This window comes from Channa argus, chromosome 12 (genome assembly GCF_033026475.1).
Source record: "Channa argus isolate prfri chromosome 12, Channa argus male v1.0, whole genome shotgun sequence".
In the NCBI taxonomy this organism is placed as follows: domain Eukaryota; kingdom Metazoa; phylum Chordata; class Actinopteri; order Anabantiformes; family Channidae; genus Channa; species Channa argus.
This window is the reverse complement of record NC_090208.1, coordinates 18,162,137-18,178,755: the sequence shown is the minus strand read 5'-3', so window position 1 is coordinate 18,178,755 and position 16,619 is coordinate 18,162,137. Positions and strand designations below refer to the sequence as shown.

At 37.6% G+C, this 16,619-nt stretch overlaps 1 protein-coding gene across 5 annotated transcripts in view; it reads left to right on the top strand.

Moving 5' to 3' along the window:
• si:dkey-172j4.3 (diacylglycerol kinase delta) overlaps positions 1-16,619 on the top strand; it is a 63,916-nt gene that overhangs the window by 38,491 nt on the left and 8,806 nt on the right. For all 5 annotated transcript variants that reach the window (XR_010915704.1, XM_067523477.1, XM_067523480.1 and 2 more), the window contains 20 exons: positions 173-277; positions 1,000-1,132; positions 1,663-1,769; positions 1,858-1,983; positions 3,803-3,905; positions 4,326-4,485; positions 4,778-4,886; positions 6,405-6,544; positions 7,687-7,774; positions 8,761-8,852; positions 10,740-10,839; positions 12,308-12,373; positions 13,348-13,519; positions 13,655-13,744; positions 13,982-14,066; positions 14,202-14,309; positions 15,135-15,231; positions 15,401-15,508; positions 15,651-15,764; positions 16,147-16,281. Coding sequence is in view for 4 of the 5 variants with exons in the window: in XM_067523477.1 (XP_067379578.1) it covers positions 173-277; positions 1,000-1,132; positions 1,663-1,769; positions 1,858-1,983; positions 3,803-3,905; positions 4,326-4,485; positions 4,778-4,886; positions 6,405-6,544; positions 7,687-7,774; positions 8,761-8,852; positions 10,740-10,839; positions 12,308-12,373; positions 13,348-13,519; positions 13,655-13,744; positions 13,982-14,066; positions 14,202-14,309; positions 15,135-15,231; positions 15,401-15,508; positions 15,651-15,764; positions 16,147-16,281 (2,238 nt within the window). In the remaining variant the exon portion in view is untranslated. The remainder of the gene's footprint in view (positions 1-172; positions 278-999; positions 1,133-1,662; positions 1,770-1,857; positions 1,984-3,802; positions 3,906-4,325; positions 4,486-4,777; positions 4,887-6,404; positions 6,545-7,686; positions 7,775-8,760; positions 8,853-10,739; positions 10,840-12,307; positions 12,374-13,347; positions 13,520-13,654; positions 13,745-13,981; positions 14,067-14,201; positions 14,310-15,134; positions 15,232-15,400; positions 15,509-15,650; positions 15,765-16,146; positions 16,282-16,619) is intronic.

Genomic DNA, 16,619 nt, shown 5'->3' with positions numbered 1-16,619 from the left:
TATTTTTTTATAGACATTTATGGTCCTCAGAGGATAAACACTAATTGTTTTGGTGATTATCTGACTTGTCATGTAACACCACCACAGATCGTAACATTTCTAGTTTTGTGTTTAGCTGTCTAAGAATAATGAAACACACATTTTATCCAATGTGTCTTTCTCTCTTTTTCAGGTCATTACTCCATTTCGCAAACTGATGTTATGTGCTGAGAGCAGAAAGGAAATGGAGGACTGGATAAGCGCACTCAAATCTGTCCAGAAATGGGAAACCTATGAGGTTGGCAAGCTTTTTTTGTTTTTATATTTAACACCATTATTTATGGTCTTGGCTAACAACAGAATAGACTAAGAAACTTGCCAAAATAATGTTTCTTTGATAAAAAGGTAGCTATGAGTGTGTAATTTATTTTCATCAGAACAGACGTCACACTTCAATTCTTTTTCCATCTGTTCTTACCATATTATTTATTACTATACTTTATTCATCACTCTTTTATGCTTTTCCCTCCATTCCATCTTTTTTGTTTTTTCCACTTCTCTCTCTATAAAAATCAGAAATTCCTTAAATAGACTTTAAAGAGAACTGAAGACTATGAACTGTGATCCAGGCTGAGCTTATGATTTAATGCGTTAAATGTTTTTTGCATTTTGCAGCCGTGCAGTTTTAATGGATGTCATTGTCCTTGTTATTCCTATTTCAGTTGTACTTCACTTCATTTGTCATTGGTCAGGCATCTTTACACAAACTGGAACTTTTAGGTATTTTTTTATTCCCGGGCTTGTGAGCTCTAGTATCAACGTCATACAGCTGAGATGTGGTCCTAAGGCCATGATCATGATCATCATCATGACTTGTATAATCTCTCCTTCACCAGCCAGTTATTGTGATATAGTTCTCTAAAGAATTTCGCTTTGTCCTTTGTCCCAAATTAGTCCAGTCAGTTTAACATACAGCACTGATGTTGTCATCTTCTCTTTAAATATTTTTTCTTTTCCCAGGCCAGCCAGTTTAACATGGAGCACTTTTCTGGGATGCACAACTGGTACGCTTGTTCTCATGCTCGACCTACCTTCTGCAACGTCTGCAGAGAGGCTCTGCCAGGCGTCACTTCCCACGGCCTGTCCTGTGAAGGTACAGAGAGAAATATACATATAAAAACAAAAATGCAATGATGAAAACTCTCAAAAAGTAGACAAGTGGATCAGGTGCATCTTGAAACGAATAAAAAGAGCAAATTTATCAGGGTGCACTCCATTTTCCTCTTCTTTAAAAGCTAAAACAGAAACCTTCATTTTGTTTCTTTACTGACAGTTTTATTACTACAGAAAAATGTTTAGAGCATCTGACCATGACAGTAAAGATATAGGTTTATAGTTTATCATGGCTGAGGCAAGTTTCTTTAAAGGCTTAACACACTATCATCTTTGAAACAGTTTCCTCACCTTTGCCACATTAGGCCTAAATAACAGAATGCATATTTACAGGATTTTTTAAAATCAGTTTTCAGAGCACATTACTAAGAAATTAAAATCTTAGTAAAGTGTTTTATGTTAAGCTTAACACGATCTTCCACAGAGAATTGAGCTAAATTGTAAGAACCGAATTCTGGTACCTTCATTTAACTTTGTCTGACATGATATTTATTGATCTGTCCACTGCAGTTTGTAAGTTCAAGGCTCATAAGCGTTGCGCAGTTCGCTCAACCAACAACTGCAAGTGGACTACTCTGGCCTCCATAGGAAATGAGATCATTGAGGATGAGGAGGGGGTAAGTTTGAGATGTCTATTTGAGCACAATAAACATTATTATTTTGACTTGATTGATGGATCATACTTTTTTTTCATATTTTTCCCAGGTGTCCATGCCCCATCAGTGGCTGGAGGGTAACCTGCCAGTCAGTGCCAAATGTGTGGTGTGTGATAAGACCTGTGGCAGTGTACGGCGGCTGCAGGACTGGCGTTGCCTGTGGTGCAAGGCCATCGTAAGTGTGCTTGATTTTAGCCTCCTTCGTCTCAAAAAGCTGTCATAGCAAATAAGTGTCAGTGTTTATTTAAGACATCACTGCAAGTTATTTTAAATTTGGGGCTGACACACAAAGTTGTTTTGAATTGAAGAATCAAACATCATGATGGTAGTCCAATTTATATAAGCTGTCAGAAAAATAACTTTTGGTAGCAGGAGTAAGCTTTGATCTGAATTTCTAATTTTAATTTCAACTTTCAGCTAAATGGAAAGCACCTCCTTCAAACACTCCTTCAAGTGTATAATACAGGAAGTGATTCTGTCTTCAACATTAAAGTGCAACAAATCAAACTTAGTTGTCACTCTGAGTTCGTTCAGGGTGAGATGTGCTCCCAAACTTTTTACTGACTTGCCTATTTGCCCCTTCAAGACTCAAGGTCTAAAAAGGTTGCTGGAGTCATCAGGAAAATGGAACAGTACTTGAAATGGCAGCAGAGATCCCTGAGGGGATGAGGAGGAGGAGGAGGTCAGGTTGAAAGGAGAAATGAAATGGAGCCAATAAATTCTTGTCAGCTCTAGGGTTACTAAAACTGCTCGGGTACTCTGACCAACTCAAGCAAGATGAGGAGAGTAATTTTCCTGTGGGAGAAGAGCCTTACCAAAAATATGCACCAATCTTGTATAATGTCAACAAAACTTGTAATGTCGGAAAAACGAAAATTTCATTTGAGCTAATCTCTGTTTGTCATCTGGAGTGTACTTGCTGGAGACCGATACAGAGTTACAAGTGACAAGTAAGAATTAAACTATCAAGTGTGCAAAAACTTGAATCCTACTGTTTGCTAAGTCCAATACACAACAACTCTATATCTTAAGTAGATGTTGTGTATTGGCTTGTAAGCGTGTACCCAAGTGGCCCAGAAAATCTTCCATTAGTGAGAAATACTTGCTTTATTCTATACAGAGTTGGAACAGAATTTCAGTATAAACTTTTGTGTTTTAAAAGAAGTTGGGTCAGTGCTGCATGGGTTTCTTTTCCACTACATGGTATCAACGTGACTCAACTCGACTTGCTTTTGTTACTTTGTTTTCCATAGCAGATTTAGTTCACACTGAATGCGTCTGGTTGGCACAGCAATGTTGCATGACATGCCTCACATCACCTTTTAGTTTTGCCTCATTTTGCTTTGAACCATAACAGGGATGAAACTGCTCATAACTGACTTTTTTCAGATGGAACTATTTTCTAACTTGTTTCCTTGTTTCGTTTCTTTTTTTTTTTTTGCCTCCTATCTATTTAAAAAAATATTGTAGCTGCATTATTGATCCCCAATTAATGGTCAAGTAGCACAACAAAGCAATTTGAGTATAACAGCCAATTGTATTCAATATACCAGTACATAGGAATATTTCAAAATGTTTTATTTTAGTGAAAAATAACTAATTTATATCATTTAAATTGGTAAATATTAATAATGACATATAGGTAATAAAGTGAACTAAAAAGTTGAAAGAAATGTAAAGAAATTAAGCCGAAAACTCAGTGGAATCATTCAAACACAGATGCAGTATTTTACTTTAGCTTCTCAAAGGCTGCCGTGCCCTTAAGTGTTTAGAGCAAATGGATGCATGTAATGTAAAGTCTAGTCCTCAGTACAAATGCACAGAAACGCACGCAGACGTGCACATGAGGAAGATGAATCACAGTGGCATTTGTAAAGGTTGTAGAACAGAAATTTGGTGGGTTTCAGAGAGATGTAATGACCTTTCTGCGTCTACTAAAATATAGAATTACTGAAAAGAGCCCTGTTTGTTTTTGTGTGTGTGCGTGTGCGCAGGTCCACAGCAGCTGTAAAGAACAGATGGGGAAGGTGTGTCCTTTGGGTCAATGTAAAGTTTCAATCATCCCTCCCACTGCACTTAACAGCATCGACTCGGATGGTGAGAAACATTTCACACTCACAAACACACTTACAGGCTTACTGTTAACTGCATTAACAGTAGGCTCACAGTACATCTTTACCTGTCAACTGCAATGGTTTAAAACCAGGTTCTATGATCACATACATTTTTTTTGTTGCTAACAAAAAAAATCTTAAGTAAACATTCTAGTTTTTCCTTCTCTTAAAAATACTGTAACAGAATATTGAAGAAAAATATAAAAAAAACTTCAAATATATTTGTAACATTCTTGCCAACTGGTACTTTGACAAAATCCCTGTCATTAAGCCTCTTGGACTGATCACATGCAGCTTTTTTAGCATGAATTGCAACATTTAGACATGAATGTGAGCTAAAAAATGTTTTCCAAACTTTTCATTTTTAAAAACATGGTTTTTCATTTACTAACCACCTCTTCAGGCTTCTGGAAGGCCACCTCTGCATCATGCGCCAGCCCTCTCCTGGTACTGGTCAACTCCAAAAGTGGGGACAACCAGGGGGTCAAGTTCCTACGCAAGTTCAAGCAGCTTCTCAACCCTGCTCAAGTCTTTGATCTGATGAATGGAGGACCAGAGCTCGGGTATTTTATTCTTTTGAATTGCTGTTTAGAAAAGTTTCATACAGACAATTCTGCAAGCAGTGATACTGTTTCAAATGCTGACAGATATTGATATGAATGAGTAATAGGATAAGGTCCTGTGTCTGTCTACAAGATAAGTCTGTCTTTTTGAGAGTTTCTATTTCACCAGAAGTGACTGAAATGCAGGTACTGATGTTATAACGTTGGTGCCTCATAACAATTTTTGTGCTTTACCTCTTCCACTTTACCTGCTCAACCTCTGGCCCCATCCCACTCTCTCCTCCTCCCTCAGCCTACGCCTTTTCCAGAAGTTTGTGACGTTTCGTATTCTGGTGTGCGGAGGAGATGGCAGTGTGGGCTGGGTGCTCTCAGAACTGGATAAACTCAACCTTCATAAACAGGTAAGAGCAGCGAGGTGGAAGAGGAGGTGGAGGAGGAGGGAGTGATGATATAATACTGATGTATAAGGTAAATGTGGAGATGGCTAATGGGCAAGAAAATGCAAAGAGATACCTGTAATGCTAACATCACAGAAAAATCTATGATGGATAACATTTAGAGGAAGCATCCAAAAATTTGTATTCACCTAAAATATGTATATTTTGGCTGTCTGTTATTTTAATATCTGAAATGGAATCGGTTTTAAAAAAAATGTGAACATCTGTCCTGTATTGTTTGCTGACATCCTGACTACATGCTCTCCACCAATAAGGCAAATAAAGACAGCAAATAAAGTTCATGGTAGAGAGGAGAAAGCGTGATGTAAATAAAAGAGGATGGAATTAGTCAATTTTATTTGAAATTAGTGGGTCATGTCAAATCATTTTAATAAGACTAACCAGACTCCCAATGGACCATCTAACCCAATGTGATATTTCTGAAGTTAGCTTAAAACAGGAGCTGTAAAAACTATAATGTTTTCTGGTTGATTTGCTGGTCTAAAGCTGTTGTTTTTTAAACATTAACACTTACTTACAGTTTATTATTGCAGTAGCACTGCACATTTCTCTCCCTTAGATAGACTTGAACTTTAGCACACCCTGGACAGCCTATGATGCGTTATACTACAGGGCAAAAGACAAATGTGTACTGTCTAATTTGCAGTGGACACAGGTTTTTGCATCACAAATATTGCAGTTGCAACTGTGCAGTTCACACAGTACAGAAGACCTAACCTAGATGAAAAAAAATGTCAGCACAACACAGTTTCATGACAAGTGGGTGAAACACGTGTCAGACAGAGGTACCCAACCTAAAAAGGACATCTGTACTAATCCATCAACCTAACACCAGAGCATCCTCCAATGCTAGGCCCCATCACACCCTCAGAGTCCGCCATCAGGAGCAACAAATTGTTGAAAGCAGATGTGAAACAACTCGAAATAAAGGTTTCACCCACTCTTATCAATGTCAAAACAGGGCATTCAAACATTACCAACCAAGAAAGGAAGGCAGTGACATCTCTAAGAAGAGACATAAACTCTATCCAATTCAGTTTTAAGGCACTTCACATGGTAGGTTCTAAGATCTTACAGGATTACAGAGAAGAACCCTACAAATCCAGCCAGCTCTAACAATAAACTTTATCAAAAAGCAATGTTTTCAGCCTAGACCTAAAAGTAGACTGGCTGTATGCTTCACAGACAAACTGGGAGCTGGTTTCACAGAGGACGAGCTTCATAACTAAAGGCTGTGCTTTCTATTCTTGTTTTGGAAACTCTGGGAACCACAAATTGACCTGAAAGTAAATAGTAGAAGTGAAAGTATCTCTTGTCTTGTGCTGACTTTAATTGAAAATGACCTTCATTCATTTGTTTACAGACGATATATTCCTACATACTGTAATATTCTATATGGGTTGCTAAAAGGAACCTCTGGCTCTCATGTTTAAAAGGACCATTTCTGTGTCTTCTCTGCAGTGCCAGCTGGGTGTGCTGCCTCTGGGCACCGGTAATGACCTAGCTCGTGTTCTGGGCTGGGGAGGTCTCTGCGATGATGATGCTCAGCTGCTTCAGATCCTGGAGAAGCTGGAGAGAGCCACCACCAAAATGCTGGACCGGTAAACCAGTAGTTGGGTGGGAGTGGGATGGTTTAACAACATGGTTAACACTGTTTCTACACTAAGTTCAGTGTCCCAGAATCCTTGTCTGCTTTGCATTTTTCATTTAGTTTTTGGTCATGTCTCTTAGTCGGTTTTAAATACACTGGGTATCAGTCTTACTGTAGTGTTCACAGGGTTTTTTAATGAGTTGTTAGAGGACGTCTCAAGTGAACAAATTATTACAAAGGGTTTGCCTTAGGATCAGATATTTCTCAAGGGTAGCACACAGTTCTCAAACTAACGAAGATAATTAGATAAAAATATTCTATACTTTTGGGAAAAAATCCATAAACAGCTTCAAAAGTAACTTTGTACTTGAAATGTTTTAGAACATAGCATTGATGAGGAACATGAATAAAGAAATGACATAAATGGCTGCTAATTGTTTATGGCTGCTAATTGTTTATTAATCACTGAGTCCCTTCTCTTGTGAAGCTGTCAAATATTAATGCATTCTTATATAGCTGCACATACTTGTTATCAAATAATGTGCATGTTTCATACAGTTTAAAAAAATTTGTTAGTTTATCTCTGAAGGAACAGTGCTGATTCATCATTAAAACCACTGTGAATAAGCAACTACCATATTTTCAAATACAAGGTTTATTTTCTGTGTGCTATTGATTGGCTAAAGTAATTTTGCACAGAACTCTTCAAACAATGCAGCAATTAGGGTACCTTTTTTGGCTACCATCTCCTCCTGAGTCCAAAGAGAATCTGGTGCAAACTAAGTAAAGGCAGAAGGAGGCTTGACTGTAAAATCTATATCTACTCAGACACAACAAAGCATTTTAAGGTGAAGCACAATGTGGGCTTTATTTTTGGAGAAATAAAGCTTTATCAGACATCTTAAAAAGAGACAATGAAAATACGAAATACCGTTACCCACATTGCCCTGCAGTCCAACTATAGATTGATTGATTGATTGATTGATTGATTGATTGATTGATTGATTGATTTTGCTAGCATCAGTACAATGACTGACAAATAAATTACATGGTGGGTGTTGTTTCAATTAGCTGCCTCCGATCTTGATCTAATTAGCTAATAACTCCATTAATGTCGTGGTGCTTGACATAAATGTGTGTTTGTGTATTCAGATGGAGCGTGTTGACATATGAAGTGCCCACCACCAATAAACACACTCTGATAGTAAAGGAGGACAACAGCCCTGATTCTCCTCTGCAGGTAAATGAGTCTGCCGAACTCTCAGGAAGCTGTCTGCTTTTTGACAGATGGTATCCATAAATTAGCTCCCGCAAAGCTAGGTCTCACTAGCTCCAAGAAATTATTTTGGAAAACCTCCACTGAGAATCAGTTGAGCCTGGCAGCATGAAGCCAAAACAATCAGACCTAAACCACAGGGAGTGGTGTAGACATTTACGAAGGGCAGCTCTGTAGTCTGAATTTTAAGCTGAGCCCCACCTCTCCACTATCAAATCTACAGTAGGTGAAAACTTACATTTGGGTACAAAAGTTTACATGCCCTTATTTTTAGATGGTAAAAAAAGTAAAACTGTATTTTTTTACATATTATATTGTAATATTGTCAGGAACATGCAAAAATGTTTTATATAACAAAAATTTTAAATAAAAAAAATCCCCTTTTTGATAAATGATCAAGGTGGATGAAATTGATGTCAGAAATTGTTATGACAAATACATTTCTAATGAAGGCACAATTGTACTAGCTCAATGTGCATTAAATATTATGATAATAATAAAAAATGTGTTTGTTCTACTCTCTGCATTTTAAAATGAGGGGATGCAAACATTTGCACCCAACTGTAAATGTTTTAATGGTAAAGGGACTGTGACTTTTAATTGTATTAAACATTTTTTTTTTAAGTTGTTAAATTTTCAAAGTCACCGTAAGTTTCCATTTAAAAAAAAAAAGCAACAGATCAGCAAGGCGCATGGCTATTCTGCTTGCTGAAAAACTTTAGGTAAGATATTAAGTAAGTCCTGTCAGGGCTGATTCACACACCTGAAAAAGTGGCAGTGTATTTAGGTTTTCTGTTCTTCAGATTTGTTTAATACTACACAATGTATTTAATTAATTGAGATCATGTTTCATAGTATAACAAATGTCAAATACATTGTCTCTCTCTCTCTCTCTGTGTCTTTCTTTCTTTCTTTCTTTCTTTCTTTCTTTCTTTCTTTTCATGGCTCAGGTCCACATCACTCAGTATGCAGACTCTGTGGCTTCCCACCTAGCCAAGATCCTGGACTCAGACAAACACAGTGACGTAATTTCCTCTGCCAAGTAAGTGCCATGAATGCCTTTAGAATGGGAAGAGGAGAAATGAGAGATAAGGAGATGGGAGGGACCAGTTAAAGGATGGGAATAATAATGAGAGGATGAAGGCTAGGAGGGAAAAGCCAAAGAGAGAAGAAAGATGATAAGACCAAGAGGCAGACAGAAAAGGGGAAAGACTGGTCAATGAGTATTGATTTTTTTATTTATTTAATTTGGATTTTTCTTTTGGTTCATGCCTGAGGACACACACAGTGGACAAGAAAAGTCATCCGGCTGCAAGTGAAGGAGACAGATGAATCAGTATTAAGGGTCATCTCAGTACATCAGTACATTAGATGTCTTCCTTTGGGAAAAGTCAAGCTGCAGTTACAGAGCACTTGTGTGTGTTTGTGTGTTACACTGCTGCTGTTTGTAGTGGAGCGCATGGAGTGCATCACATTTAACACACCTCAAGAATTTAGAGACACAGTCAGAGTATGTTTTTATCAAAATGACTTTTGTTGTCATGCAGTCGAATTTTAACAGTGAAGGGAAACACAGAATGCATAGATAGAAATTGGTTCAATACAAATTAATACTTAAGTCTTATTCTGTCATCACAATCACTAAATTCTCCTCTCTCCTCCCCTATTTTTCTTCACCATCTCCTTACTTTGTATCTAAAAAAAAAATACAAAAGGAAGCTGGTGTAGACATTTCCTAATCTTTTATAAAATAACACCCATTTACTGTATAATTATTGAATTTACTCTAAAACTTGCTGTGTTTGCCAGCAAAGACGCTAGCGAGCCAGTTAAGTAAAGAAAGACTGCAGCAAAACAAAATTATTCTTTTCACCCATTAATATAAACCTGTTAGTGACATGAGGCGGTCACATACAGGCAAGCGCATAAACTAGATGAAAAGGTAAGTTCGTCCAGGAGTGATGGTTTAATAATAACCTTACCATTTAAAAGGGAAAATTGCCACCGGGAGGGGAGTTTACAAAGGCAGAAATCAAATGTATTGCTGAATAAAATAAGCTGAGCTGCAGTTTCATCTAGAATCTCTTTCGTGAGAAGTGCTCTATTAGATAACTTAGATGAATAAGTTGGTCTGCCAGAGTTTTGGGTGTTAGATTGCTAATAGTCACCTATTTTCTGCTATACTATGGTTCAAATCATGACTTTAGTTGTTTAGTATCTTGTACACCAATTAGAATCACCTGTTTTTAGAGGCAAAACTGTTAGTTTGAACCCAAAAAGTGGCCTAACAGTGTGCAGTGCTTTATTTATATATATACTCTGCCAGCTGCAGCTGTTAAGTAATATGTGATTAATTTCCACTTTTGCCATTACCTCCCACCTTAACATTTGCCCAGTTTAACTGCACTTATCAAATACAGTACACATTAAGCACAGCACCAGCCTTACCTTCTGCCCTTCAAAAGCTAGTGCAATATCCAGATATTCAATTTAAACATAAAACCTGTCACAGTACACCTGATGTGTTGTACAGGAAGACATGACTTTTCTAAATGAGCCATGTGCAGCAGGTGAGCCATGTTCATTTTAGAGGATCCAATATTTGCTAAATGTACAGGGACTGTGTGAGTTTGGAGAAGCCTCCCTGCTGAGTCATACAGCAGCAATGTAACAGCTGTGAGTAAATAATGATTGTGTGGAGGCGATGTAGGTGACAGGCAGGTAGGCGGGTATGAAACAAGAGCGTGTGTGTGTGTGTGTGTTTCACATCCTCAAACACAGAGACTGCATAGTGACTCATCAAATCTCTAATATGTTAACCCTATAATTTGTTTCACTTTCACTGTTAATTACCTTAACTTTAACTCCCCTACATCCCTTGTCTCTCTTCTTTCTCTCTCTCTCTGCACACTCCCCACATCTCTGTCAGGTTTCTGTGTGGGACGGTGAATGACTTTGTGGCAGAGGTGGGGAAGGCATATGAGAGAGCCACAGAGAACAAGGAGGAGGCAGATGCAATGGCAAGGAAGGTAAATGGGTTGCGTGTTATCGTGTGAATTATGTAAAAGCTTGTATAACAGTAACTAGTAGGCAAGTGTAGGTGTGTGTGTAGATAATGGAGCGAGATTGAAGTAGTTGTGTTGAAGGTTCAGTGTCACTATTCCCTCTTTTACTGTTGAGTGCCTCTGGCAGTCCACTTTTTGGATGTCTATTTAGTCATTTTATCAGAATTTGAAAGAGCCATTGAAGATGAAGACTAAATATATATCTCTCCTCTGGCTAAAATGATGCCACTTTTTAAATGACCCGTAAGTGGTTGATACCTTGGTTTATGTATACTAAGTATAAACATATAATCTGTATGTCAATACATCTTGACAATCATAATCTCCAGATTTGGGCTGATTGATTAAAATTCTCCCTGTACCTGCATGAAAGCGTGTCAATATCCAGATAAAATATCCACATTCAGTTCATGTTTTAATGTCAGGTGTAAAGGCGATGATGGTTATTTTCACATTTTGTTGAATAACAAAGAATGCCCCTAATTTGCATGTAGTGGTACTTTTAAATGTTCTGCAATTCTTTTGTATGAGCTTTAGGTATTTTTGTTCATGCTTCTCCACAAATTTTCAACACACCACATGTATCTGCAGATAGAGGAGAGTGCCTATTTCAGAGATAACATCCATGTTTATAGAGTGTAGTCAACAGAAATAAACAGTCTTTTTGCAGTTTTTGTCAATCCTGTTTGAATTGTTTTTAAATAGAAGATATTTAGAGATCTTTCCACCAGGGTAAACAGGAAGCGGTGTATAATGATACTGTCTAGAACACAGAACTAATAAAACCAGAAAATGTCTGAACTGAATATCTTTTGACCAAAATAAATTTTAGTGTCTAATGCAGGAATGAAGATTTGAATGAAGAAACAGAAATTGGGGAAGAAACATGTTTGTGTCCCAGTTGGACAGTGAGGATTATTTTTCAAATGTTAAAGCTACTCTTACAAAAGGGGTAAAAGAAGTTGTTGCTGTGTGTCCAGCATGTAAGACCTACATGTTTGAAATTATAAAACCATACTGACAGGAAATTAAAAAAAGAGCTTTTAAAAAATATAATCCATTTCCAAAAAGACAACCTTTCCATCCAGCTGAGGCAGCTTGAGCCTCCACCAAACCCTCATATCAGTGCTTTGAGTTCCATCCATCTTATCCATCTTTTCCATATATTGTAATGCTTTATTGATGCCTAATGGAAAATTCACCTTTTGCTTCTACAAATACAAGATCTCTCTTGCTACAGAAGTGCTACATAAGAGAAATTGATTTTATGCATTTGGGGTGTTACTGCAGTCACTCAAGATGAGTATTTTCAGATGAGAAAGTTTGCCCATATGTACTGTCTCTCCCTTTTTATACTTGTGGTTATGAAATGATCAAGGGAGCAATACAAATGGTAAAAAAATATATATTTTGTTTGTCACTCTTTTTCTAGTGTGCATTGCTGAATGAGAAGCTTGACTCCCTTGTCAAAGCCTTAAGTGAAGAGGCGGAGGCCCAGGTAAAACGCTATTTATGATCTATTTTGTCATTAGCATTCAGTGCAGTCGTAATATCTGATTCCATTTATAGAGTTACTGAAAATCATAGCATTTGATTGCTTTGTTTAAATGAAGTTATAGACTGTCTGTGTGGTATTTAGTGATCATGACTGTTGTCTTTGGTTGACTTTTCTCAAGCCATATGATTATATTTAGTTTCTCTTAATTGATTTGTATTATTATTATTATTAATATTATTATTAACATTTATAATAAAGTGGTTTGGTTTCTCTACCTCTACATTGGTGTTTTTAATTCAATTGTTTTACCACATTGAATTTTGTAGGTATATGCTTATTCTTCTTGCATGAAGTTATAGTATGTGCCTACAGCCAGCAGGTGGTTGGCATAGATTAGTTTAAGATTGGAAACCAGCAGGAACAGCTAGTTATTTTTATTTTCGCCGGGGCCAGGTGCCAGGCTACCAGCAGAGAATCCAGGAAGTTACTGGACCCAGCCAAGAAATTGTTTGGCATGTAACCCCATGTGAGAAGGCAACTGCTTCTTGTTTTAATACTTGTGTTTTTGTATGGAAAGAAACAAAATATAGGGTTCATGGTAACATTTGGCTTATTTTTGTTTTTACATTTTTTTTTTTTTTTTTTAATTCATTTGGACAGGAGTCAGGGTAGCTGTTTCTCCATTTTCATAATTCATGCTAAGCTAAGCTAATTGGCCCCTGTCTGTTTTTAAAGTTATATGTCTTAAAAGTGGCATCATATAACTTTTTGCAATAAAAGCTATTAAACAGTGGAACTTAGATAGTGAAACGTCCTGTTTTTGGTTTAAAATACATAGTACATACTTAAAAAAGTCAGTGAAATCATTTTAACCTCTTACTAAATAGAAGCAGAGAGGGATGGAAGTGGTTTACACTGCTCTTAAAATTAAAATTATAGTCTAATTTTATAAAATTTCCTTCTGTCATGACTAGGTGGTGCCAGCAGGTTCAGTACCCAGCCAGGAGAGTGGTGGCTCAAGCCCTGGTGAGAGTGGCGGTGAGTCCGGTTCAGAAGGCAAAACATATAGGTCCAAGGAGCAGCTGATGCTCAGGGCCAACAGTCTGAAGAAAGCCCTGAGGCAAATTATAGAGCAAGCTGAGAAAGGTAAAAAGAAAACCACCTGACATTTTCACTTTGCTTGTTCTTTTTATATCATTTTATAGGAAGCATGAAATCTGGCTTGTTTTGTTAACATGAGCGTGCTTCGTTACGTTCACTAATTATTCACCATCATTTCAGTGGTGGACGAGCAGAACCGACACACTCAGGTCCAGAGGATGTCTTCCTCATCCTCCATCAAAAGGGAAAACAGCGAGGAGCTGAAGGACGGTAAGGCCCCAAGTGTCACTTTAGTTTGGATTCAGCAGGCTCAGGGCTACAAAGTTACAGTTTCAGCATTTTGGAAAGTCTTGTCAGTATTTTTAAAACTCAAACCTCTAATTATTGTATGAAAAGTTGAACACTGGTGGATACTTTTGAAAACATTTTATTTTTTTAACACTTCAGTTAGACATGTGTTAGATTAAACAGATTTTTACTTTAAACACACTTTTGATCTACTTCCAGGTCAAGGAAGTTTAAGTCCGACCTCACCAATTGTCCTGGAGAAACCAGAGAGTCTTAACATTGTCACCTTCAGTGAAGACTCTGTGTAAGCCTGTGGATGCTTTGTGTTTTTGTACTCTGGTGTCCTTTGTACAATAGCCACAGCTCAATCATTGCCCCTGTATTAATTCATTGATGTATTAATACTGTAATTTACAACCCATCTATTGTATATCTTTAGACAATGTTCAGAGAAATGTGTGATGAACAACTACTTTGGCATTGGTCTGGATGCCAAAATCTCCCTGGAGTTTAACAACAAGAGAGATGAGCACCCCAAAAAATGCAGGTATAAATTCGCACACTGTTTGTATTGTTATGACAACAAAACTAAATTATATCTTGTTTGGTGTTCCTCCAATAATTCCAAGGTCAGCATTGAAAGTGTTTGTACACACATATTGTATTTAGAAAAATACAGTTATTTTGTTTTTTTTTAATCTTGCTTAACCATGTAAACATGAAGCAGTGGGTAGTATTTAAGTCATGTTTGTCTGTTGTCATGAGTATTGCTGTTCATCTCAGGTTGAAGTTATTTACTGTTGCGCTCTTTGTTTATAATATGTTTAACTTAGTGGGCCATAAGATTCCCAGTGATACTGCTGTTAAATGAAATTGGTTTGGCATGTACATCTATCTCACTTCAGGGGGGATTGCAAGCTGTTTGTCAAAAGACACAAATTACTTTCCAGACTCTCCATCTTGTCTAGTAGTGGAAGTGAAAGTCTTGTTCTTTTTCTCCATATTGTTGCAAGCTATAATTTACATTCAAAGCACTTCTATAGCTTAGATGGAGACTTATTTAGTTATAAATCAATACAAAACAGAAACGGGTAAAACACTTTTCTCTGACAAATTAATTAAAAAAGCATCATGTCTTTGACTTACTTCTTTGTGTCAAAGTCAGCTAACACTCCTAGGTATTGTACTAAGATCATGACATGTTTTGCCGGAGGGCCCTCGGATTCTGTGTAAAGTAACTGAAAATGAAAAAACATGAAATGGGAATAGAAGATGGAGGAGAAGCACCTCAACTCAGGGACTTTTCTCATTTTGCGACTATGTTCTCACACTAAAACCTAATTTACTGGTATTATCAATTGTTCCCCTGCAGTAGTCGCACCAAAAACATGATGTGGTACGGGGTCCTGGGGACTAAGGAGCTGGTCCAGAAGACATACAAGAACCTGGAGCAAAGAGTTCAGCTTGAGGTGTCTCTCTCTTTCCCTTTCTCTCTCACTCACACTGACACACAAGGATGGTAATAAACAAAGTCTAGCTGCTACTGCTTTGGGAAACAAATTACAATCTGCTGTTTTTTTTTTTTTTTTTTAAACCTTTCCTTCCCTTTAACTTTCTTTTTTTTTTTTCTTCCTTCAGTGTGACGGTGTTCCTATGTCCCTGCCGAGTCTGCAGGGCTTGGCTGTGCTCAACATCCCCAGCTATGCCGGGGGTATCAACTTCTGGGGAGGCACCAAGGAAGATAATGTGGGTGCAGCCAAAGTAGTAGTACAGTGTACTTCCAGGACTTTGAAATAATGTAGAATTAAAAGTCATAATGGCAGTTTTAGGTAGTATTTTGAAGAGACCATTTTGAATGATGACATTTGCTTTTGTCTGTTATGTTCAGAACTTCGGGGCTCCATCATTTGATGATAAGAAGTTGGAGGTGGTGGCTGTGTTTGGCAGCATGCAGATGGCCATGTCCAGAGTTATCAACCTGCAGCACCACCGTATTGCACAGGTAACGCAAAGATGCACTTACATCCCCTGCTTATAATGGACACTGCTTCATCTTGGTCTGTATTTTTGTTTTATGACCAGTTACCTGCAAAATCTTTCCCTTCAGTTTCAAGAGAACTTTAAAAACTCTTTACTTTAAAACCAATTTAATGATATAAAGTGATGAAATAAGTAATACAATGCTACTGGTTGGATGTGGACTGTGATGGGCTAAGTTCTGTTATTTTGGAATCAAGTTGTAGTTCATGAAGGCAACTTTCCAGTCATATCATGCTGTTAAACTTAAAAGTGTAAAAGAAACATACTCAGCATTGAACAGCTGTACAACAGTGGACTTTTTATGTAATTTTTAAGCTGCTGTTTTTTGCTCTGTTGCACCTCAGTGCCGGCAGGTGAAGATCACCATCCTCGGGGAGGAGGGGGTTCCTGTACAGGTGGATGGAGAGGCCTGGATCCAGCCACCTGGCATTGTCAAGATCGTCCACAAGAACCGGGCACAGATGCTCACCAGAGACAGGGTAAAGTCTATTTCAAATTTGAGTTTTCGGCTGCGTAACTTACTATACTTTGGTTTACTATAACCTGTTACATGATTTATTTTTTTTATATATAAAGGAGTGTGTATACTGCATACTACTGTTTGTCCTTGTGCACATGTGTATTTTGTGCATGTGATAAATATTGCAGCCAAAGATCCACACTCAGCTCTGCAGCTTTCGCTCTCTGCCCATGTTGTTGACTTTTTCTATTTTGGGATCCCTTAAACCACATTCATTCCCACTGTGTTTGTTGACTCTTCACGCTGCTCAAACCTTTGAGAGCTCTCTTAAGCAGTTTGTTTCCATGGTTTCCCTCT